At 37.7% G+C, this 25876-nt stretch overlaps 1 protein-coding gene across 1 annotated transcript in view; it reads left to right on the forward strand.

The window, feature by feature from the left end:
* Positions 1–25876, forward strand: part of TTLL7 (tubulin tyrosine ligase like 7) — a 715282-nt gene that overhangs the window by 313605 nt on the left and 375801 nt on the right. Inside the window, exon 13 of the mRNA XM_053693316.1 lies at positions 12013–12148. Within this exon, the coding sequence (XP_053549291.1) occupies positions 12013–12148 (136 nt within the window). The remainder of the gene's footprint in view (positions 1–12012; positions 12149–25876) is intronic.

Below are 25876 nucleotides of genomic sequence, written 5' to 3' on the forward strand. Positions count from 1 at the left end.
CTCGGCTGGTAGCCAGAATCAAACAGGAGAAGGCTTCGGTAATTTTGATAGTGCCTGCGTGGCCACGCAGGACTTGGTATGCAGACCTAGTGGACATGTCATCTGTTCCACCATGGAAGCTGCCATTGAGGCAAGATCTCCTAATACAGGGTCCATTCAAGCATCCAAATCTAGTTTCTCTGCAACTGACTGCTTGGAGATTGAACGCTTAATTCTAGCTAAGCGTGGGTTCTCTGATTCAGTTATTGATACTTTAATCCAGGCCAGAAAGCCTGTCACCAGGAAAATTTACCATAAGATATGGCGGAAATATCTTTGTTGGTGTGAATCCAAGGGTTACTCGTAGAGTAAAGTTAGGATTCCCAGGATTTTGTCTTTTCTCCAAGAAGGATTGGAGAAAGGATTGTCAGCTAGTTCCTTAAAGGGACAGATATCTGCTCTGTCTATCCTGTTAAACAAGCGACTGGCAGCAGTACCAGACGTTCAGGCATTTGCACAAGGGGTTCCGTTTGAACCTTTACATTCCATAGATATTAAGTTATTATCTTGGAAGGTTTTGTTTTTGATAGCTATCTCTTCTGCTCGGAGAGTTTCAGAATTGTCTGCTTTGCAGTGTGATTCACCTTATCTGGGGTTCCATGCAGATAAGGTTGTTTTGCTTACCAAACCTGGTTTTCTTCCGAAAGTTGTTTCTAATAAGAATATTAACCAGGAAATCATTGTTCCTTCTCTGTGTTCTAATCCAGTTTCGAAGAAGGAACGATTATTACACAATCTTGATGTGGTTCGGGCTTTAAAATTCTATTTAAAAGCAACTAAAGATTTCAGACAAACATCATCCTTGTTTGTTGTCTATTCTGGTAAGAGGAGAGGTCAGAAAGCGACTGCTACCTCTATTTCCTTCTGGCTGAAAAGCATCATCCGATTGGCTTATGAGACTGCTGGACAGCAGCCTCCTGAACGAATTACAGCTCATTCCACCCGAGCTGTGGCTTCCACATGGGCCTTCAAGAATGAGGCTTCTGTTGAACAGATTTGTAAGGCAGCGACTTGGTCTTCACTGCATACTTTTGCCAAATTTTACAAATTTGATACTTTTGCTTCTTCGGAGGCTATTTTTGGGAGAAAGGTTTTGCAAGCAGTGGTGCCTTCCGTTTAGGTTACCTGACTTGCTTCCCTCCCTTAATCCGTGTCCTAAAGCTTTGGTATTGGTATCCCACAAGTAAGGGTGAACCCGTGGACTGGATACACCAAGTAAGAGAAAACAGAATTTATGCTTACCTGATAAATTACTTTCTCTTACGGTGTATCCAGTCCACGGCCCGCCCTGGCAATTAAGTCAGGTTCAAATTTATTTTTGTAAAACTACAGTCACCACTGCACCCTATGGTTTCTCCTTTTTCTCCTAACCGTCGGTCGAATGACTGGGGGGGGGCGGAGCCTGGGGGGAGCTATATGGACAGCTCTGCTGTGTGTTCTCTTTGCCACTTCCTGTAGGGAATGAGAATATCCCACAAGTAAGGATGAATCCTTGGACTGGAGTAATTTATCAGGTAAGCATAAATTCTGTTTTTAACTAGGTAGCTTTTAAATAGTTAATAACTATTTAATAACTATTGTACCTGGTTAAAATAAATACAAAGTTGCCTGTAAAGAAGAAGTCGATGAGCAGCGAGATCGATGACTGTCAGTTAACAACAGTCCGCTGCTCATCGCTCTGTACTTGGTGCGCGGCTTCTTGACAGATTTTTTGATCACTTTGGCCAACGTATTCAGGTCCGCGGCGGCGATGGTAGGCGAGATTAGGCGAGCGTATTGGGCCGGCGAATGCAGGTAAGTAGACGGCTTCATAACTAGAGGCCATTGTATAACTCGTTCTGCCGCTTTGTGCTACAATGTAATTACAGGACCCACCATTGTGACATGCTAAAAGAACTAAACTGGCTGTTTCTGGAATCCAGACGCACCCTCCATCTTTCCTGTCCTGGGACAGACATACTGATTTGCTTCTTAAAGTCCTTTGCAATGGGGTTTCAATACTTAGGACATTTTGAGGTAAAATATCTTTCTTTTTTAGATAGAGATGTTCAGGTGATATATTCTAGTCAGCTTTTTGGTAGAGAGTGTTTAAACATTTGGGTATCATGGTCCTTTAATTATGTTTTTGCTAATACGTTGCAGCTTGTGCATATGGTGTCATAACTTTTACTATTTGAGGACATGGTATTTCAGTCTGCAATTAATTTTTTCTTCTCTTACATTTATTTAGTTCTGTCTTGTCTGCTTAACGAATTTAGTCTTTTGAAAGGCCAAGTTATAATGATGAATTATAGACTTCTATCTATCATTCTTTAGTTTTTTCCTATTAAAATTAAACCGCCCTTAACAGTACATTCTTGAATTCAGCTGTGAATTTTTCTATTTTATGAGTCTGTGTCGTCTTTTTTTTTTCCCAAGTCACTAAAATATATAGAATTGAAAGTTCAACCACTATACGAAATTACACTATTTGCTTCCCTAGAGAGGAAGCAAAGCATTCAGAGATCTAGCGAACAGCTGACTCCTAGGGGATTTACATTTTTATTTACTGTTAAAATAAAAATTAAATTAAAGTCTGCCTCCAGGGTTTTTAACAGGAAGCCATCATTTTATGAAATTGCAACATTCTTTTGGCCCATGGATAGGAGTTTTGCATAACGCATATTGTAGTTTCTGTACTAAGAAGAATTTTAACATTTACAGTACTGTTCAAAATTAATGTACATTTCAACTTTAAATGACAAGAAAGTTACTCAAAGAGAAATAAATGCCTAATAAATTGAAGTATAAATGATACATTTAGCTCCTGCTATGCACAAAATTGATACACTAAATTTCATTAATATAGTGTAAAATGCATGTCGGTTTAGGAAGTATGTATTGCATGCTGATTAAACAAGTCCATTACTCAACTTCTTGAGTTGCTACAAAAAGACTTGAGCAGAGAATGTTTAAGTAAAATATTTTTTTTTATTTACCACTTATAACTTTTAAAAAAATTTTTTTTTAGCAATGTATAGTATTTATAATTTAAGTATCAACATAACAATATTAATATTAGTTTTTAAGACATTCTTTATCATCACATGTTTTTAATTAGTCTAATAATTTATTCTTTATTGCTGTAATATAATATTAACAGATCTTTATTACAGACAAGATATTCTTTTTAGTGAAGTGATGGTAAACTTTCCACTTTTTATAATCAGATCCAGAATGGAAACAATATTTTAGATGGAGTTTAATTAATCAGTTGTAATGAAGGTGCGCTGTAACTGACTTTTTAATCTAGCCGTGCCATTCTAATACCGTGATCAGGCCACCCACTTCAAAAGTATTTTTTTTTTGTGAGCTAACGGTTTGAACTGTTCTCCAATCAGCGCTGTAGCTACAATAAAAGTGCCACAGGGCTAGAGTGCTGATCTGAAAACAGTTCAAACTGTTGGCTCCGAAAAAAATTACTTTTGAAGGGGGCTGCTGGAGCGCATGGTATTTAAAGGGACACGAAACCGAAACATTTTCTTTCATAAATTAAGTAGAGGATACAATTTTAAACTACATTACACTTTACTTCTATTATCTAATTTGCTTCATTCTTTAGATATCCTTTGTTGAAGAAATAGCAATGCACATGGGTGAGCCAATCACTCGAGGCATCTATGTGCAGCAACCAATCAGCAGCTACTGAGCCTATCTGGATATGCTTTTCAGCAAAGTATATCAAGAGAATGAAGCAAATCAGATAGAAGTAAATTAAAAAGCTGTTTAAAATGGCATGCTCTTTCTCAATCATGAAAGAAAAAAATTGGTTTCTTGTCCCTTTAAATTTCATATCTACATTAAAAAATAAGTTATGGAGCATCTTCATTACAACTGATGAGTTAAACTCTATCTAAACTATAACTAACATTCAGGATTATAAAAAGTGGAGAGTGTATCATCACTTTAATAAGTCACATGAATAGAAACTATATTGGTGCTACTTTAAAATGTAATCTGCTTGACTTTATTTTGATTTTGACTCCCTTAAGGTATTTGGCTTGGGCATAATTTAACCTGAATTGATCCATCCTCTACAGAGAAACATGACTTTTTCTATTGACCTATTTAATTCAGTTCAGGCTGCATTCTATTTTGGAATATAGGAATTCAGGAGTGTAAATGCTTATGAATTCAAATAGCTATTTTGGATAAATATATATTTAAGAATGGCTTAAAGGGACAGTGAAACCACATTTTTTCTATTGTGATTCAGATAGAGCATGCAATTTTAAGCAACTTTCTAATTTACTCCTATTATCAAATTCTTTTCATTCTCTTGGTATCTTTATTTGAAATGAAAGAATGTAGGTTTAGATGCCGGCCCATTTTTTTGTGAACACACTGGGGCCTATCAATCAAGCTCCGAACAGAGCTTGATGGCCCGTGTTTCGGGCGAGTCTTCAGACTCGCCAGAAACAGCAGTTATGAAGCAGCGGTCCAAAGACCGCTGCTCCATAACCCTGTCTGCCTGCTCTGATTGGCCGCGAATCTGCAGGGGGCGGCGTTGCACCAGCAGCTCTTGTGAGCTATTGGTGCAATGCTGAATACGGAGAGCGTTTTGCTCTCTGCATTCAGCGAGGTCTTGCGGACCTGATCCACACTGTCAGATCAGGTCCGCAAGACCTTTGATAAATTGGCCTCACTGTGTTGTTCTTGCTGATTGGTGGGTAAATTCACCTACCAATAAACAAGTGCTTTCCATGGTCTGAACCAAAAAAATAGCTTAGATGCCTTCTTTTTCAAATTAAGAAAGCAAGAGAACGAGGAAAAATTGATAATAGGAGTAAATTAGAAAGTTGTTGAAAATTGCATGCTCTATCTGAATCACGAAAGAAAAAATTTGGGTTCAGTGTCCCTTTAAGCACAAATACATCTCTTTTGAAGACACTTTTCTTGTTTGTTAAGCATCTGTTATGGACCAAGTGTTTGCTTCTCCTACTGATGTCATAAAATGGAAAAGTGCAAATATAACTGCTAAGGGCTTGATTTATCAAGCTAGGGCAGACAGGGGCATACATATGCGCCCCGTCTACCCCAGCTCGTCTCTATCAGGCAGCAACACCCTGCAGGAATTCAGCATTGCACAAGAGCTTTATTTAGCATTCTTGTGCAACACTGCCCCCTGCCGTGCACAGCCAATCATGCACGGGCAGAAGCTGTCAATCTCCCCGGTTGGACGAGACCACTGCTTGATAAATACTGACTGCAGGCTCTCTTGTAGGAACCTGTAGTCATAGACAGGCGAACGGCTTGATAAATCAAGCCCTAAGTGTCAAAATAGCACAGGATATAGAACACTGTTGCTGAACTTAATTCGGTTTAAGTCTCCCTGAATCAGATTGTAGTTTTCATTATTATTTTTTTTTGTAATTGTAATAGTAATGTATCACAACTCAGACTGACATGTCCTTAAACAACCACTAAATAATAACTGACAAATACATCATTAAAAGACAATGAAATGATGCTTGCTTTACATTTGAAATGAGCAGTAGAATATTTTCTGGCAAATTTCAAAGTTAGTCATTTTTTTTCCTCCTTCTGTATCATGTGACAGCCATCAGCCAATCACAAAATGAATGTGCATGTTTTGATATAGGAAAGCTGTTGTTTTTTAAATTGTATGCTTAATCTGAATTATGAAACTTTAAAGGGACATGAATCGCAAAACTTTTATTTCATTACCCAGATAGCGAATACAATTTTAAATAACTTAAAAAGTTTTGAGTTACAATAACATATTGGGGTAGATTTATTAAAGGTGGAGCGGACATGAATTGCTATAGCTAAAAATGTCTGCTCAACATTGGTTTATTGCAGACAGCATACGTTGTCAGCATTTATCATTGCACAAGCATTTCTGGTGGAATGCTTGTGCAATGCCGCCCCCTGATGGCCAATCCGCCGCTAGCAGCGGGTGTGAATCAACACGATCGTATTTGATCAGAGCAGGCGGACAAGTTATGGAACAGCGGTCTTTAGACCCCTGCTTCATAACTTCTGTTTCCTGCGAGCCGGAAACAAGGGCCCCCAAGCTCCGTATCGTGCTTGATAAATATATCCCAAATAGTTAACATTAAAATGCAGAAAAAAATAATGAACTCCAGTAAAGTGCCCTGAATACAATTAACAATAATGGCAAAAACAATAAAGAAAAAAAAGATAATTAAGTTTGATCGGAAACTTAAAAAAAAATCAAACTGCAGTAGTGCTGAATTGTTTGGCTCAGTCTTGGGCGTGGGGGCCTTAGGCTTCATGAGAAATACAGTAAACCTTGGTTGGCTGTGGCTCAAAATCTCAGAGCAGTAATTGAATCCAAATGTTCTTCTTGGAAGCACTGGTTTACTGGAAGAAATAAGCAAGTGATTAGTCCAGTCATTGGGGTAGTTGCTTTGGCCATACAGCAAATCCGTCTGAAAAGAGGATGCCTTTCACAGCTATAATTTAGCACATTTTGGACCATTTTTATATTTATCTTTAACAATATGTTTTATATTTTTTTTCAGTTTATGCTATTTTGATTATAAGGAAAAAAATATTACTTTTCTCACACTTATTTGGCTTAAAATACTGGATTTTTCTTCATCGTGCTGACATTGTTATGAGTATATTATATATTTAACTACTAATGAAATTTGCAATACATTCAAATATACAGTATATGAAAAGTGTGTGGAAAAAAAAGAAAAAAGATTCCTATGTCAGTTCACTTTTTTATATTACAGAGTCCATTGATTAAATTTTGTTTTATAAATGTGTTTCCCATTCTTTGTTTTTTGGAGATTTTTTTTTTTATGGAAAATACGCCCAAGCTGAATATTTAATTGGCTAAGTATGGTACATACTATATTAAGTTTGGTCTATAAAAGCCCACAGTGACACCAAACAGCTGCTATTCATTACAACTACATTTTGACTTTGATGACAAAAAAATATCAAACATAAAAACTATGACAACTAAGAATACAATTTGTAAATATATGTATTATTTTACATTACAAAATAAGATTAAAATGATGTATTTGTCATCTTTATTTTTAGTAATTAGGGGCCTCTATATGTAACCTCTTATTTATTTGTACTGATACCTCTAGGATGATAGGTAATCTTTTATTCGCATTTGTGATTTAATAAAAATAATACAGAAATTATAGGGACATTGTACCTAGGGGTTATATAACTGTATATCATAGTTGAAGTCCAGAAACCTGAAACATGTACCTGAGATTTGTAACGGCTCTTGTAACAGAATAGCAAACACGTGCAGGCCTTAGAGGTGCACATGCGCAATGCGTATTTTTGATCAGACAGCTGACAGAACGTCACTTCTGTTTGCTGATCTGATATGTTTGCTATTTTGTTAGAACACCCTTCCTTAGAGCAACAAGTGATGAAATAAGCTCTGGTTGGTCATATCTTCTTTTTAAGAGATTTATAACCGTCCTTCCCATGAGCAATGAGTGGGGAGATAAGCTCTATTGAAATCAGAGTGGATAAAAATCAATGATTAAAAAAAAAAAAAAGTTTTTTTTTTTATTTAAATAGTATTTTTTTTTTTTAAATAAAATGCTTTTTGAGGACAAAAATATCTAAATATAGTTTCTATTTAACAGAGGTTAATCATACTGAAATAATAATTAGTTTTTAATTATGTAGCTTGAAGCCGTATATACGTGACTATAATCTTTAATTTGTTTTGGTAAATGAATTCCATTAATCTATTCACAAAAATGTCCTGCTCTCCCAGAGGTTTCTGTACGATTATTTTGTACATTGTTTCTATCTAGGAGATAGCACATATTCTTGGTTTTGTAGTTCTCAAAACTGTGAATTTGATAACATGCCACTTCTTCACAAATACAGCACAAGTGGGAGAAGGGAGGGTCTAAAGACCGCTGCTCCATAACCCTGTCCGCCTGCTCTGAGCAGGCGGACAGGAATCGACACAATTCAACCCGATCGTGTACGATCGGGTTTATTGACACCTCCCTGCTGGCAGCCCATTGGCCGCGAGTCTGCAGGGGGCGGCGTTGCACCAGCAGCTCTTGTGAGCTGCTGGTGCAATGCTGAATACGGAGAGCGTATTGCTCTCCACATTCAGCGATATCTGTCGGACCTGATCCGCACTGTCGGATCAGGTCCAACAGACATTTGATTATTCAACCTTTTAGGGGCCGATTTAACAAAGTGCGAGCATATATGGTCCGCTGTAGCGGATCATGTCCGCCGCACATCGATAAATTGCTTGTGCAATGCCACCCTCAGCAGATTCGCGGCCACTAGCATGGGGTGTCAATCAACCCGATCGTATGTGATCGGGCGGATTGATGTCCGCAGCCTTAGAGGAGTCGTACGAGTTAAGGAGCAGCTGCTTCTTAAATTCTGTTTCCGGCGAGCCTAAAGGCTCACGCAGAAACAGATACATTCATGGCCATTCAGCCCTTGTTAAATTGGCCCCTTAGAGACTAATGATTTAAATTGTGATTCAAATCAAATCCACCCTGATGGAAATGAATGGATCTACTTCTATCAATTGTCAACTCCCTAAAGCATAGAATAGTGTTCTCCACAGAAAATGTTGCCAGCCAGGTGGCATTATGAAGTAGTCGGGTGGCATTATGAAGCAACCGGGTGGCATTATGAAGTAGCCGGGTGGCATTACAATAGTAAGTGCCCTGGTAACAGTTATACTTCAGCTACTGTCCACCTGCAAGTTGAAAAAAATATATAGCTATCATGCTGAGGTCATGCTATTCTTTGCTCTGATCTCATGAGATTTCATAGTAAACTTCCTTAAACCTAAATAGGTGAATAACATGACTGCACATGCCAGATGCACACTCCCTTGCAAGTTCTGGGACTAGCATCCCGATTGGCTGCTTAAAGTCCCTTTACAATGGGGTGTGACTACTTCGGATATTTTGAGGTAAATGTATTCCTTTTTTACAGATAAGTGGCATCACTTTCAAGTGCTTCAACATTTTGGTATTATGTCCCTTTAAAGGCAAAATAGATACATAGATATATACAAGTAACTTGAGCTCTTTATACTATTTAAGGTAACCTATTCTCCTCATGTCCTGCCCCTGGTAAGTGATGTATGGATCCTATGGTCCCCCCAGAACCCATTATAGAGTCATCCCTGCCTCTCTTTAGGTTAACAAGTGCCTATGAATTTAGCCCAATGGGAATGGAGCCATGCTCGTACCACAGATACTTCTGCCGATACTCTGGGTGAAAACAACTAAGGACATTTTTTTAAAACTTCCATTCGCTTCACATTGATTCATTTGCACTTTTATGTTAGAACAATTAAAAAAAAAAGAAATAAACAGGTAGTTTATTAGAAATGGCAGACTAGTTTAAGAAAACAGGCTACAGTTGAAAGAGTAACAGTAGATAAAACAGAATTGTGATTTCCATCCAATGCAGTTTCCAATTAGCCACCTAGAAGCAAATTACTTCCTATCTTTTTTTTTTCTTCTCTAAAGGACAGATAATAGACTGCCACGGGCTATGTTTATTTACGTCATTAGACTTTCAATAACTGTTCACTGCCTTTAGAATTTTCTATACTAGCAGATAGGCAACCACCTTACCATTGGATATCTTAATTTGAATTTTGATTGAAATTAGCTTTGCATGTTAAAACTTCCCCCAGTGAGTTTCTGTTCTTTGGGAATACATCAAATGTTGATTATTTTTTTTTTAAAACCTTTATTTTCCAGCTGCTATCAGCGCTATTGAAATACAATGTAATGAATACAAATAATATGTATATTCATATTGTGGTTGATTAATTTTGTTCTGAAATTAGCTTAATTGTGAGTCTTTCCACAGTTAGTTGATTATACATTAAGGGAGGATTTTCACTAATGCGTTTTTTTTTTTTACTTTCTGAAACTGGTGCAATACTGCTAATAAAGAAAATACAATTTGAATTAAAGGGACAGTAAACACCTTGATAATTTTTATATAAATTGTTTAAACAATTTCTTAATATAGTTTACATTTTTTTTTGCCCTAGTTTTCATGTAATTTAGCTCAGAAAATTGTATATTTTCTAATTTTCAAAACTGAAAGTGCACACTGCTTGATTCTTACACTACAGTATTTAAAAAAACAAACCCATAAATGTATAGACAGGCTGCCAGTACCTAAGATGGCGGACAGAGGGGGGAGGGTTCGAGAGCATTTTGGGAAGCATCAGGGAGGTGGGAGGGTAAGGGGGAATCCTATACTGTAGAAAATAAAATAACAATAAAAAAGCACTACAACTTCACATTGGCAGACTTTCTGCCAGAACTTAAGATGGTGGTGACCAGTGTTGGGTTAGGGAGGGCAGAGAACTGTTTAGGAGAGATCAGGTAGGGATCAGGGGGTAGGAGGCATTAGGTGAGAGGGTAATCTCTACACTACAGTTACATTTAACCTTACAAGATACCTGAATAACCCCTTAACTGCCGTGAATTTCAGAATTGTGGTGCACAGCTGCATTTAGCGGCCTTCTTATTGCCAAAGAGCAAAGGCAAAGCCATGCATGTCTGCTATTTCTGAACAAAGGGGATCCCAGAGAAGCTTTTACATCCATTTATGTTATAACTGCACAAGCGGTATGTAAATATTTTCAGTAAGAACCCCAAAGTTTGCGATATAGTAAATTTTTTTAATATGATCACATTTTTAGGGAAGGGCGAATGTTTTGCAACATTCGAAAAATGAAACGAATTTTAACACATTCGTTCATTCGAATCGAATTTTGAATGTTTACATAACATTCTAACATTCGATTTTCGAATGTTCGGTTTCGAATTTTACAATTACATTCGAAAATATTCATTTAGAAAAATTCAAATTTATATATTTGTAATAGTATTTCTAATGCTTTCTTTAAATGTAATATTCAAATTTGAAAAATTCGAATTTATATATTTGTTATAGTATTTCTATAATGGTAATATTCGAATTATGCAATATTCGAATTCGAAAAATTAGAATTTATATGTTTGTAATATTATTTCTAATGCTTTCTTTAAATGTAATATTCAAATTATGCAATATTTGATCGAAATAGAAACATTCGAATTGATATATTTGTATCTATTATGTATCAATTAACTAGATTCCCTTCCACATGAATTATTGAACTTCTGAATAGTATTTGTTAAATAGAATGTTAAATTTCAAAATTTTGAATGTGGACATTCGATCTAATTATAAACATTCGAATTCGAAAGTGACATTCGAAAACTGTAAATAGCATTTGATTATAGAATTTTTAAGAATATTTGTTCGTATCAACATTCGGATTTGTAATTCGAATTTTGTTAATAACATTCGTCCTAACATTCGAATTCGGAAATTTACACATTCGCCCATACCTACACATTTTGCATGAAATATACCAATATAGGCCTAGCTCAATACCTTGGGTTGTCTACTAAAATATATCTATATATAGTTTTCATAGGTAAATAAAAAAAGAAAAGATTGCTCTATTTTGGTTTAAATGAATTGATGGCAAAAATGCTAAAAAATTTCTGGTCTTTTGGGCAAGTTTTTATCTTAAATGCCGGTCCTTAAGGGGTTAATTGTATGCTTTGTCTGAATCATGAATGAAAAAATGTGGGTTTTATATCCCATTAAAGAATAATTTTTTCTCAAGTACAAAAATACCTTAGCAAAATGGCTCCATATAGCGGTTGCTCACTATAGAGAGAGCTCACTGTGCTGTGTATATGGTGTACGTGGAGCAGCCAGCTTTTCCTGTCTACATTGCAATGCCTTGCTGGCTATTTAGTGCAGCAGATGTTAAAGATTATCCCTATGCTACACATTATTCTTACACCTACGGATGCTAAAACTGATAAACGCACAACCGCTCTTTTATTCAACTAACTGTTGTTTTCTGTATTTCTTTTCTTTTCCCAGGCGTATCTACCCACCTGAGGATAAACTGTTATTAGAAAAATATGAAGGTCTGTTGGCCACAGCCTTCCAGACATTCCTTGCTGGCAGAGCTGCCTCCCTCCAGCGAGAGATGAATAATCCTTTCAAGAGAATGAAGGTGATTTACGTGCGCATGAATTGATATAAAGCGTGGATGAGCACATCATCTGAATGAAGCGCCACGGTATTCAGCACAAGAGGGTTTCATATAGCATTTCTCCCCTCACTCACCTGACAGCTTTCAGACAAGTGATAAAACTCACTATATCACTTAGTTACAAATAGAAAAACTGTAATTTGCTTTATGCAAGTAGTGTAATTATAGTGATATGTTCTCAGATGTTGGCAGTTGCTAAACAGCTGCTGAACAAGGCTTAACATTAATGTATGTTTTTAAAGGGACAGTCTACACCTTAGTCATCTTTAAGTCTTACGTTAGAGTCAGTGCTCGGTTTTTAATAATCCTATTAAAAAAAAGGGCACTTTAATTCATCAAAATTTACTTGTTTTTTTCAAATACTTATATTTTAATCTTCACAGTCGCTCCAGTGATTCCCCTGGCTGTCGGAAGCCTCTTCATACATCAGAAATTACAAATCCAACTTCCTCCAATCACGGCTTTCCCCCACGGGGTATCTTGGCCTGAGGCAACGCCGTGATTGGAGGAAGCCGGATTCGTCATTTTGGACCCGCGAATAGGGCTTGCGATGGGCGGAGGAAGCGCTGCAGCGGCTGTTAGGATTAAAAGGTAAGTATTTGAAGAAAATGCGTGAAATGTAAATTTTGATGAACTCAAGTGTCCTTGTTTTTTTTTTTTTTAAAGAGCTTTATTGAACAAAACATAATCTAAGATACATGTCAAATGATATACATATGTCAAAGATGCAAATGCAGGCTTACAAACATTGCCTGAGTGTAAAGTACAAAACATTTACATTATATATCCATATATTGGTTGTGTACATGAAATCAAGTTCTGACTGCCGAGCAAGTTTGCATGTCTGCGACTACCAGGAAAAAACCCAGAAAGGTTAGGGCTATTTCAACATGTACTCTCAATGTTGAGGAAATACCATATCATTAACATAGATGTAGAATGATATATGTTTCGCCACTAGTATATGTTTCCTATGCTACACTCTATGAAAAATGTAGTGATTGGAAATTATTTGTACTAGCCCTTATAAGTCAGAGAAGTGCATGTGTACCCCAGTTAAGGGGAGAATCAAGCAGTCAAAATGTTTTTTTTTTTTTTTTTGATAGTCAAAAGGGGGATATTAAAACGAATATCCCCTAGCTGGTTTAGTATATGGACAACTAAAAGGAAACTACACATAAAAGAGAGAAGAGTCAGAATATGAGAAGAAAAGAATAGAAGGATAGAAAGATAGAGGAGAGGGGGGGGGGAAGGGATGGGGTGGGAAAGGAACCTCAAAAGGGTGGAAGGGATAAACTGACAGTTGAGTTTAGATGACGGTGGGGACTAATTGGACGACTAAGGGGGTTGGAGGAACCACTTACTCCAGATCGCCCAGTAACTGTCCATGCGATCAACTGTATTATAAAAGCCCCTTTCCATAGAAGCTAAGTAGTCAATGAGTTGAGTTACCTGGGTTATGGTCGGGGCCTCTGACTTTTTCCATGTCCTGGCAATACAGACCTTAGCTGCAAGTAGGATTGTAGCTCCCAGAATTTGTTGAGATCTCTGGAGGTCCTGAAGTCGTACATGGAGGAGGGCCAGGACTGGGGTCACGGAGAGTGACACATCTAAGTCTGAGAGCAGGGAGAATGTCTCTTTCCAGAAGGGGGCAGTTTTTGGGCACGACCACCATATATGTGCATCAGAGCCCTGTTGACCACATTCTCTCCAACACTGTGAGGAGGCTGAAGGACATATCTGGGTTAGTTTGAGAGGGGTTAGGTACCATTTTAAAAGAACCTTGAAATATGTCTCCAGATGTGATATGCAGTGTATGGCTGATTTAGTAATTGTAGTCGCATGTTCTACCTCTATAGGTGTGATCTGAACATTCAGTGCCCTTGTTTTTAATAGGATTATAAAAAAAACAGGCATTGATTAATCTAAATTGACATTCACTTTAAGCTGCAAATAGCCTCCTGCACCTTTTCTATATCATGCAGCAGGAACGGTAAAACAGTTAATTTGGAATCAAAATTGTTTCTGGCCATTTTGAAATGTCTGCCAAGCTCTACCCACTGATGACATCACGATTTGTGCTGCATCTATGCACTCAGCTGAATAGCATTGACAGTCTGTTGAATCCAACTAGTGAACCTTTTTTGATTGGAAGCAATATGCAGCCCAGATCATGATGTCATCAGTGGGTGGAGCTTGACAGTCATTTCAAACTGGCCAGAAACAATATTCATTTCAAAATAACTGTTTTACCGTTCCTGCTGCATGATATAGAAAAGGTGCAGGAGACTATTTGCAGCTTACTCTAAGGTAAGACTTTAAAAAGGGATATTTAAACACTAACGGCTAGATTTAGAGTTTTGTCAGTAAGGACCCGCGTATCTAACGCTGGCTTTTTGCTGGCCACACCTTTAAAATAACTCTGGTATTGAGAGTCCACAGAATGGCTGCGTTAGGCTCCAAAAAAGGAGCGTAGAGCATATTTAACGCAACTTCAACTCTCGATACCAGAGTTGCTTACGGACGCGGCCAGCCTCAAAAACGTGCTCGTGCACGATTCCCCCATAGGAAACAACCTAACACCTGCAAAAAAGCAGCGTTCAGCTCCTAACGCAGCCCCATTGTTTCCTATGGGGAAACACTTCCTACGTCTGCACCTAACACTCTAACATGTACCCCGAGTCTAAACACCCCTAACCTTACACTTATTAACCCCTATTCTGCCGCCCCCGCTATCGCTGACCCCTGTATATTATTTTTAACCCTTAATCTGCCGCTCCGTAAACCGCCGCTACTTACATTATCCCTATGTACCCCTAATCTGCTGCCCCTAACACCGCCGACCCCTATATTATATTTATTAACCCCTAATCTGCCCCCCACAATGTCGCCTCCACCTGCCTACACTTATTAACCCCTAATCTGCTGAGCGGACCGCACCGCTATTATTATAAAGTTATTAACCCCTAATCCGCCTCACTAACCCTATAATAAATAGTATTAACCCCTAATCTGCCCTCCCTAACATCACCGACACCTAACTTCAATTATTAACCCCTAATCTGCCGACTGGAGCTCACCGCTATTCTAATAAATGTATTAACCCCTAAAGCTAAGTCTAACCCTAACACTAACACCCCCCTAAATTAAATATAATTTTAATCTAACGAAATTAATTAACTCTTCTTAAATAAATTATTCCTATTTAAAGCTAAATACTTACCTGTAAAATAAATCCTAATATAGCTACAATATAAATTATAATTATATTATAGCTATTTTAGGATTAATATTTATTTTACAGGTAACTTTGTATTTATTTTAACCAGGTACAATAGCTATTAAATAGTTAAGAACTATTTAATAGCTAAAATAGTTAAAATAATTACAAATTTACCTGTAAAATAAATCCTAACCTAAGTTATAATTAAACCTAACACTACCCTATCAATAAATAAATTAAATAAAATACCTAATAATTATCTACAATTAAACCTAACACTACACTATCAATAAATAAATACAATTCCTACAAATAAATACAATGAAATAAACTAACTAAAGTACAAAAAATAACAAAGAACTAAGTTACAAAAAATAAAAAAATATTTACAAACATTAGAAAAATATTACAACAATTTTAAACTAATTACACCTACTCTAAGCCCCCTAATAAAATAACAAAGCCCCCCAAAATAAAAAAATGCCCTACCCTATTCTAAATTACTAAAGTTCAAAGCTCTTTTACCTTACCATCCCTGAACAGGGCCCTTTGCGGGGCATGCCCCAAGAAGTTCAGCTCTTTTGCCTGTAAAATAAAACATACAATACCCCCCCAACATTACAACCCACCACCCACATACCCCTAATCTAACCCAAACCCCCCTTAAATAAACCTAACACTAAGCCCCTGAAGATCTTCCTACCTTATCTTCACCATACCAGGTTCACCGATCGATCCAGAAGAGCTCCTCCGATGTCCTGATCCAAGCCCAAGCGGGGGGCTGAAGAGGTCCATGATCCGGCTGAAGTCATCATCCAAGCGGGAGCTGAAGAGGTCCATGATCTGGCTGAAGTCTTCATCCAAGCGGGAGCTGAAGAGGTCCATGATCCTGGTGAAGTCTTCTATCAATGGCATCTTCAATCTTCTTTCTTCGGGAGCCATCATCTTCCATCCGACGCGGAACATCCTCTTCTCCCGACGCCTACTAGCCGAATGACGGTTCCTTTAAATGACGTCATCCAAGATGATGTCCCTCGAATTCCGATTGGCTGATAGGATTCTATCAGCCAATCGGAATTAAGGTAGGAATATTCTGATTGGCTGATGGAATCAGCCAATCAGAATCAAGTTCAATCCGATTGGCTGATTCAATCAGCCAATCAGATTGAGCTCGCATTCTATTGGCTGTTCCGATCAGCCAATAGAATGCGAGCTCAATCTTATTGGCTGTTCCGATCAGCCAATAGAATGCGAGCTCAATCTTATTGGCTGATCGGATCAGCCAATCAGATTGAACTTGATTCTGATTGGCTGATTCCATTGATAGAAGACTTCATCCGGATCATGGACCTCTTCAGCTCCCGCTTGGATGAAGACTTCAGCCGGATCATGGACCTCTTCAGCTCCCGCTTGGATGATGACTTCAGCCGGATCATGGACCTCTTCAGCCCCCCGCTTGGGCTTGGATCAGGACATCGGAGGAGCTCTTCTGGATCGATCGGTGAACCTGGTATGGTGAAGATAAGGTAGGAAGATCTTCAGGGGCTTAGTGTTAGGTTTATTTAAGGGGGGTTTGAGTAAGATTAGGGGTATGTGGGTGGTGGGTTGTAATGTTGGGGGGGGGGGTATTGTATGTTTTTTTTTACAGGCAAAAGAGCTGAACTTCTTGGGGCATGCCCTGCAAAGGGCCCTGTTCAGGGCTGGTAAGGTAAAAGAGCTTTGAACTTTAGTAATTTAGAATAGGGTAGGGCATTTTTTTATTTTGGGGGGCTTTGTTATTTTATTAGGGGGCTTAGAGTAGGTGTAATTATTTTAAAATTGTTGTAATATTTTTCTTATGTTTGTAAATATTTTTTTATTTTTTGTAACTTAGTTCTTTTTTATTTTTTGTACTTTAGTTAGTTTATTTCATTGTAGTTATTTGTAGGTATTGTATTTAATTAATTTATTGATAGTGTAGTGTTAGGTTTAATTGTAGGTAATTGTAGGTATTTTATTTAATTTATTTATTGATAGTGTAGTGTTAGGTTTAATTGTAACTTAGGTTAGGATTTATTTTACAGGTAATTTTATAATTATTTTAACTAGGTAGCTATTAAATAGTTCTTAACTATTTAATAGCTATTGTACCTGGTTAAAATAAATACAAAGTTACCTGTAAAATAAATATAAATTCTTCAAATAGCTATAATATAATTATAATTTATATTGTAGCTATATTAGGATTTATTTTACAGGTAAGTATTTAGCTTTAAATAGGAATAATTTATTTAATAAGAGTTAATTAATTTCGTTAGATTTAAATTATATTTAATTTAGGGGGGTGTTAGGGTTAGACTTAGCTTTAGGGGTTAATACATTTATTAGAATAGCGGTGAGCTCCGGTCGGCAGATTAGGGGTTAATGTTTGAAGTTAGGTGTCGGCGATGTTAGGGAGGGCAGATTAGGGGTTAATACTATTTATTATAGGGTTAGTGAGGCGGATTAGGGGTTAATAACTTTATTATAATAGCGGTCCGGTCGGCAGATTAGGGGTTAATAAGTGTAGGCAGGTGGAGGCGACGTTGAGGGCGGCAGATTAGGGGTTAATAAATATAATATAGGGGTCGCGGTGTTAGGGGCAGCAGATTAGGGGTACATAGCTATAATGTAGGTGGCGGCGCTTTGCGGTCGGCAGATTAGGGGTTAATTATTGTAGGTAGCTGGCGGCGACGTTGTGGGGGGCAGGTTAGGGGTTAATAAATATAATACAGGGGTCGGCGGTGTTAGGGGCAGCAGATTAGGGGTACATAAGTATAACGTAGGTGGCGGTCGGCAGATTAGGGGTTAAAAAAATTTAATCGAGTGGCGGCGATGTGGGGGGACCTCGGTTTAGGGGTACATAGGTAGTTTATGGGTGTTAGTGTACTTTAGAGTACAGTAGTTAGGAGCTTTATGAACCGGCGTTAGCCCAGAAAGCTCTTAACTACTGACTTTTTTCTGCGGCTGGAGTTTTGTCGTTAGATTTCTAACGCTCACTTCAGCCACGACTCTAAATACCGGAGTTAGAAAGATCCCATTGAAAAGATAGGATATGCAAATGACGTAAGGGGATCTGCGGTATGGAAAAGTCGTGGCTGAAAAGTGAGTGTTAGACCCTTTTTTGACTGACTCCAAATACCGGCGGTAGCCTAAAACCAGCGTTAGGAGCCTCTAACGCTGGTTTTCACGGCTACCGCCAAACTCCAAATCTAGGCCTTTATAAATTATTTGACAAAATTATATATTTAGAGCAATGATAATCTGAGAATAATATGCAGATGTAGTTTAAAAAAAAAATCATTAGTTGTTTAAAGGGACAGTAAACACCTGGTAATTACAATACGTTCCTGTTGTGCTGCTACAGAATAACCATATCAACCAAGTCTTAAAGGGATAGGAAACCCCAAAATTTTATTTTATGATTTGGATAGGACATACAATTTTAATCAACTTTCCAATATACTTCCAATGTCAAATTTGATTTATTTTCTTGTTATCCTTTGCTGAAGTAACACCATTGCACTCCTGGCAGCAAGATGAACACTTCTAGTCAGCCAATCAGCAGAGACAAATGCGTGCAGGCACCAATTAGCAGCAGCTCTCACTAGTGTAGGATATGTGCATATTCTTTTTCAACAAGCGATACCAAGAGAACAATGCACATTTGAAAATAGAAGTGAATTTAAAAGTGTTTTAAAATGACATGCTCTATCGGAATCATGCAAGTTTAATTTTGACTTTCCTATCCCTTTAAAGTTATTAAAACAAATTATCATGCTTTTTTTTTTACTGCGGTTCTCAAACTTCATCCACCAATCTGGGCTTTAGTCCTAAAATAACAAGACTATCCACGGTCATAATGTTAATATCAAGTTAATTGTTTGGCAGTTGTTATCTGATAAAGCCAATTATGGACATATTTGTAGCAGAGTTAGCCTTAAGAAATCAGCCAGTTGCATAAAATCTCACCATCATGTAAAGAAGTTAGGCAGAATCTTTTTTTTAAGTATCATTTTGTAATGTGTCTCTCCTAGACATCTATGATCCAGCATAATGAGATAAGCAGCTCGCAAGCTAAATTGGGTATTTCTACATTTTTTTTTGAGGGATTTTAGAGTGCTGACGATACTGAGATACTCTTGACAGAGCGGAGAGCTTTCGAATATTGTGTCCTTTGTGTCCATAAATGAATGGCTGCAGCCATATTGTAATCTAGGTTTCCTTTTTTTCTGGAGCTAATTAGGAGCATACAATTTTAAACAATTTGCACATCTAATTTGTTTCATTCTGTTACTTTTGTTAAAAGTGTACATAGGTAGGCTCAGGAGCAGTATTGTACTACTGGGATCTAGCTACTGATTGGTGGTTGTACATATACTCCTCTTGTCATTGGCTTAACAGATGTGTCAGCTAGCTCCCTGTAGTACATTGCTGATCTTTCAACAAACAAGAGAATAAGGCAAAATTAGTAATTTGGTAATTTGTTTTAAATTGTATGCTCTGTGTGAACAAAGCAAGAAACATTTTGTGTTTCATGTCTCTTTAAATAAATAGGTAAAGGAAAGGAACAATATTTTAAGAAAACATTCTAATGTTTAACCCCTTAGTGACCAGAGCACTTTTCCATTTTCTGTCCGTTTGGGACCAAGGCTATTTTTACATTTCTGCGGTGTTTGTGTTTAGCTGAAATTTTCCTCTTACTCATTTACTGTACCCACACATATTATATACCGTTTTTCTCGCCATTAAATGGACTTTCTAAAAATACCATTATTTTCATCATATCTTATCATTTACTATAAAAAAAATTATAAAATATGAGGAAAAATGGAAAAAAACACACTTTTTCTAACTTTGAACCCCAAAATCTGTTACACATCTACAACCACTAAAAAACACCCATGCTAAATTGTTTCTAAATTTTGTCCTGAGTTTAGAAATACCCAATGTTTACATCTTCTTTGCTTTTTTTGTAACTTATAGGGCCATAAATACAAGTAGCACTTTGCTATTTCCAAACCATTATTTTTCAAAATTAGCGCTAGTTACATTAGAACACTAATATCTTTCAGGAATCCCTGAATATCCATTGACATGTATATATTTTTTTTTAGAAGACATCCCAAATTATTGATCTAGGCCCATTTTGGTATATTTCATGCCACCATTTCACCGCCAAATGCGATCAAATACAAAAAATTGTTCACTTTTTCACAAATTTTTTCACAAACTTTCAGTTTCTCACTGAAATTATTTACTAACAGCTTGTGCAATTATGGCATAAATGGTTGTAAATTCTTCTCTGGGATCCCCTTTGTTCAGAAATAGCAGACATATATGGCTTTGGCATTGCTTTTTGGTAATTAGAAGGCCGCTAAATGCCACTGCGCACCACACGTGTATTATGCCCAGCAGTGAAGGGGTTAATTAGGGAGCATGTAAGGAGCTTTTTGGGGTAATTTTAGCTTTAGTGTAGTGTAGTAGACAACCCCAAGTATTGATCTAGGCCCATTTTGGTATATTTCATGCCACCATTTCACCGCCAAATGCGATCAAATTAAAAAAAACGTAAAATTTTTCACAATTTTAGGTTTCTCACTGAAATAATTTACAAACAGCTTGTGCAATTATGGCACAAATGGTTGTAAATGCTTCTCTGGGATCCCCTTTGTTCAGAAATAGCAGACATATATGACTTTGGAGTTGCTTTTTGGTAATTAGAATGCTGCTAAATGGCGCTGCGCATCACACGTGTATTATGGCTAGCAGTGAAGGGGTTAATTAGGTAGCTTGTAGGGAGCTTGCAGGGTTAATTTTAGCTTTAATGTAAAGATCAGCCTCCCACCTGAAACATCAGACCCCCTGATCCCTCCCAAACATCTCCCTTCCCTCCCCTACCCCACAAATGTCCCCGCCATCTTAAGTACTGGCAGAAACTCTGCCAGTACTAAAATAAAAGGTATATTTGGGCTTTTTTGTGCATTTTTTGTTAGCATATTTACATATGCTTCTGTGTAGGGATCCCCCTTAGCCCCCAACCTCACTGATCCCCCACTAAACAGCTCTCTAACCCTCCCCCTCTGACTTAATGTGCGCCATCTTGGGTACTGGCAGCTGTCTGCCAGTACCCAGTTTAGTGAAAAAAAATGCTTTTTTTTTAATAAAATATGTCCCTTTTCTGTAGTGTAGCTTTCCCCCACCCCTTCCAGATCCCTTAGATGTTTTTTAAAAAAAGTTTATTTATTTTTTTTTTTACTTTTCCTTTTCTACTTTTCTGTAGTGTAGCGGTTCCCACCCGCTCCCGCCCCGTGCACGCGCCCGCCCGCCACCCCCCGTGCACGCGCGCGCGCCCGTGCCCGCCCCCGACGATCACGATCCCGATCCCGCCCCCCGTGACGTCACGCGCAACACCGATGGCCGCCCACCCGCCTCCCAATTCGGCTCCCACCCACCAACGATACCGGCCATCGATGTCCGGTGCAGAGAGGGCCACAGAGTGGCTCTCTCTGCATCGGATGGCCATGTATGGTTATTGCAGGATGCCTCCATATCGAGGCATCACTGCAATAACCGGAAAGCAGCTGGAAGCGAGCAGGATCGCTTCCAGCTGCTTTCCACACCGAGGACGTGCAGGGTACGTCCTCAGGCGTTAACTGCCTTTTTTTTGAGGACGTACCCTGCACGTCCTCGGTCATTAAGGGGTTAAAGGGACTTTCTGGTCAAAATTTAAATGCACATAGATGGATTATATATTTGAATAAAAACATATTTGCAATATACATGTATTGGCAAAAATATCCTTCTATTTAAAAAATATCACTGTTTTAGTGTTAAAGGGACACTAAACCCAACATTTTTCTTTCATGATTCTGATGTAGAATACAATTTTAAACAAAATTCCAATTTACTTCTATTATCTAATCTGCTTCATTCTTTAGATATCCTTTGTTGAAGAAATAGCAATGCACACGAGTGAGCCCATCACACGAGGCATCTGTCTGCAGCCACCAATCAGCAGCTACTGAGCCTATCTAGATATGCTTTTCAGCAAAGGATAGCAAGAGAATGAAGCAAATTATATAATAGAAGTAAATTAGAAAGTTGTTTAAAATTGCATGCTCTTTCTAAATCATGAAGAAAAAAAAAAGGGTTTCATGTCCCTTTAACATTTGTCTCTGCACGTGCATGTGAAGCATAGCTAGATATTCTCAGTGCACCAGCATTTTAAATACTGCAGCTGCTTAGAGCACCAGTGGGGTGTGTAGCATGTCAGCAATTAACAAATTGAGTTATTACCAAATGGTGCAAGCACCTTAGGCTCTTGTTTAAAATGCTGGTGCACGGTGCATGCTTAAATACACTTTTGAAACAGCTATAGCTTTTATTAGAACCATTTTTGCTAATACATGTATATTACATAAAAACTTCTATTCAAAACTGAAATGCATCCATGTGGATTCCAATTTGGGCTGGAATGTCCCTTTAAGAGAGTTTTCATACTTAAAGGGACACTGAACCGACATTTTTTTCTTTTTTGATTCAGATAGAGCATTTAATTTTAAGCAACTTTCTAATTTACTCCTATTATCACGTTTTCTTCATTCTCTTTGTATCTTTATTTGAAAAGCAAGAATGTAAGTTTAGATGCCGGCCCATTGTGAACAACCTGGGTTGCTCTTGCTGATTGGTGAATAAAATCACCCACCAATAAACAAGTGCTGTCCATGTGCTGAACCAAACATTGGCTGGTTCCTTAGCTAAGATGCCTTGTTTTTTTAAATAAAGATAGCAAGAGAATGAAGAACAATTGATAATAGGAGTAAATTCGAAATTTGCTTTAAATTACCTGCTCTATCTGAATCACGAAAGAAAAAAAAATTGAGTTTTGTGTCCCTTGAAGTGTTATATCCCTTTCATGTTACACATTAAAACAATATTTATATATACTTAGTTCAGAATATTTAAATTTGCAATCACTGTAGTACAATAATGGAATCCATGAGTTGTCATGTGCATATAAAAATAAATAAGGGGTGTCGTGTATTTTTTAAAAAAAATTGACAAGTTTTCTTCAAAGCTAAAAAAATAAAATAAAAAAATTACTGACCTAGACAATAATTGCACCTAGTATAATATCCCCGTCTGGATAAAAATATCCACAGTTCAAATACATTTCGTAACCTCCGTTTTCTTTCTTTCCAGTCATTCTGTTATATATCAAACTTTTGTCAAGTAGCTGATCGGTACACTTACATTAAATGACATTAATACAAGGCATATGTGGAAAGTTGAGATTTGTTTTTTAAGGTTTTTTGGGTTTTTTGCATAGCAACTTGATTTGTTTAATCTAGTTATTGTGATGAATGGTTTTGCTTATTTTTCATTTGAAATATACGGCTGTAAAACTTCTAGATTTGGAACTATATTTTGTCTGCTTACATAGTCAAGAAAAAAAAATACAGTTAAAACTTTAAATGTAAAAACGAGCCTTTATTTGGGTTAGTTCAAATTGGAGTAGTTGGGAAATATTATTGCTTTTCACAGTCACAACTGTCAAAATTGATGCTTTTTTCTTTGTATCAAGTGTTAATCTTTCAATCGGTCTTCTGAGTTATAAAACAAATATCACATTACTGCAGCAGGGAAAGTGGTTATGTTCACCTGGGGATATATGTATATACACACATATGAATATTATGCCTGGATGTAGAGACCCTATTTGTTGAATTAAAAAAAGCCAATCAAACTCACCAAGCAAATAGCAAAAATAAGCAAATTCTTTGTCTCTAAAAAATCATTTATATGGAACGCCAAATTTTTATATATATATATATATATATATATATATATATATATATATATATATATATATACACAATGGGGCCGAATTTATCAAGGGCCGAACGGCCCCTGATGCCCTTGTTTCCGTGCGAGCATTCAGGCTCGCCGGAAACAGCAGTTAAACTCGTCTGCTGCCTCTGAGGTGGTGGACATCAATCAACCCGATCAGATACGATCGGGTTGATTGACACCAGCCCTTACTCCTAGTACTGTGACTTCTTGCTATGCTCCTGGAAGTATACCCCGGATACCATTGCCTGACAAGTATGAAGGTACTACTGATTGCAGGGACTTTCTAAAACAATGCAGGCTGCACTTCCGCAATGATCCTCACACCTTTCAGTCTCACCAGTCAAGGGTCACCTTTATTATTTCCTTACTGAAAGACAAGGCCCTAGCCTGGGTCTCTCTCCTTGTCAGGTTAGGAAATGTCCAGAAGAAGACCTAAATGCTAGGGCGAACTTAAACAACACCCTTGCACTCTGAGTTTAATCCAGGACGTGACCCCACGACAACCTCCAAAAAACAAAGTACTCACGATATGGAGCAGGGTTAGCCTGTGCCAAAGTAATTCATGATATCAGCCAGATAGACTTCTGAATAAGGAACTGGTTTCAGGAAATGTCTTCCACAGTATCAGGAGAGCAGGGATAGTCCGCTTATACTCAGACAGAAGAAGGGTAAAACAGGAAACAGTTAATAATGCAGGAGTAGGTCATTTGTTATCAGGCAGTCTGAAGGTAAACACTGTGTAGACAGTCTTTGCAGAGTATGCAACAGGTAATCAGGCAGTTTGAGGGTTAACACTGAGTAGACAGTCTTTGCAGAGTATGCAACAGGTAATCAGGCAGTTTGAGGGTAAACACTTGTGTAGTCAGAACTTGCAGAATTAACAACATGTAATCAGGTAGTTTGAAGGTTAACACAGATTAATCAGTACTTGTTGAGATTGGCAACAGGATATCAAGCAGTTTGAAGGTTTACACTGAATAATTGTATTTGCAGAGTTTGGAAACAGGTAAACATGCAGATTGAAGGTTTCACAGAAATAACAGTATTTGAATAGTTTGGCAGTACACAGAGTAGTCTGAATATGCAGGGTTTGCAGCAGGTAAACAGGAAGTTTGAAAGTTTCACAAAACAAACAGTACTTGCATTGTTTGGAGACAGGTAATCAGGAGGTTGAAGGTTAATCCAGCATAGTAAATCCTTGAAGAGATTGGCAACAGAAAAGCAGCAGTTAGAGAGATTCCTCAGCGAAATCCTATCAGAAGCCAAAAAGTTAACAAACAAACTAGCACTGGAGAAACAGGAAGCCAAGAATAAAAAGCCTGGTTGTGACATCATCAGGAAGGGGTGGCTCAGACACCTGTCAATCAAGCACACAGAGAGGACTGCAGAGCTTCCCAGCAGCTGAGCGTGACACCCCTTTTGGAACAGAACGCTACACTCCTGCATGATGCTGATGAGTTCATATCTGCATTGTCTTCTGTGTTTGGGACTTCTGGCCGTACCTCTGCTGCAGAATATTCTCTCCTTGATCTCCGCCAGGGCAATAGAACTATGGCACAATTTGCCATCGAGTTTCGCACCTTGGCACTTGA

This window comes from Bombina bombina, chromosome 10 (genome assembly GCF_027579735.1).
Source record: "Bombina bombina isolate aBomBom1 chromosome 10, aBomBom1.pri, whole genome shotgun sequence".
NCBI classification, from domain to species: domain Eukaryota; kingdom Metazoa; phylum Chordata; class Amphibia; order Anura; family Bombinatoridae; genus Bombina; species Bombina bombina.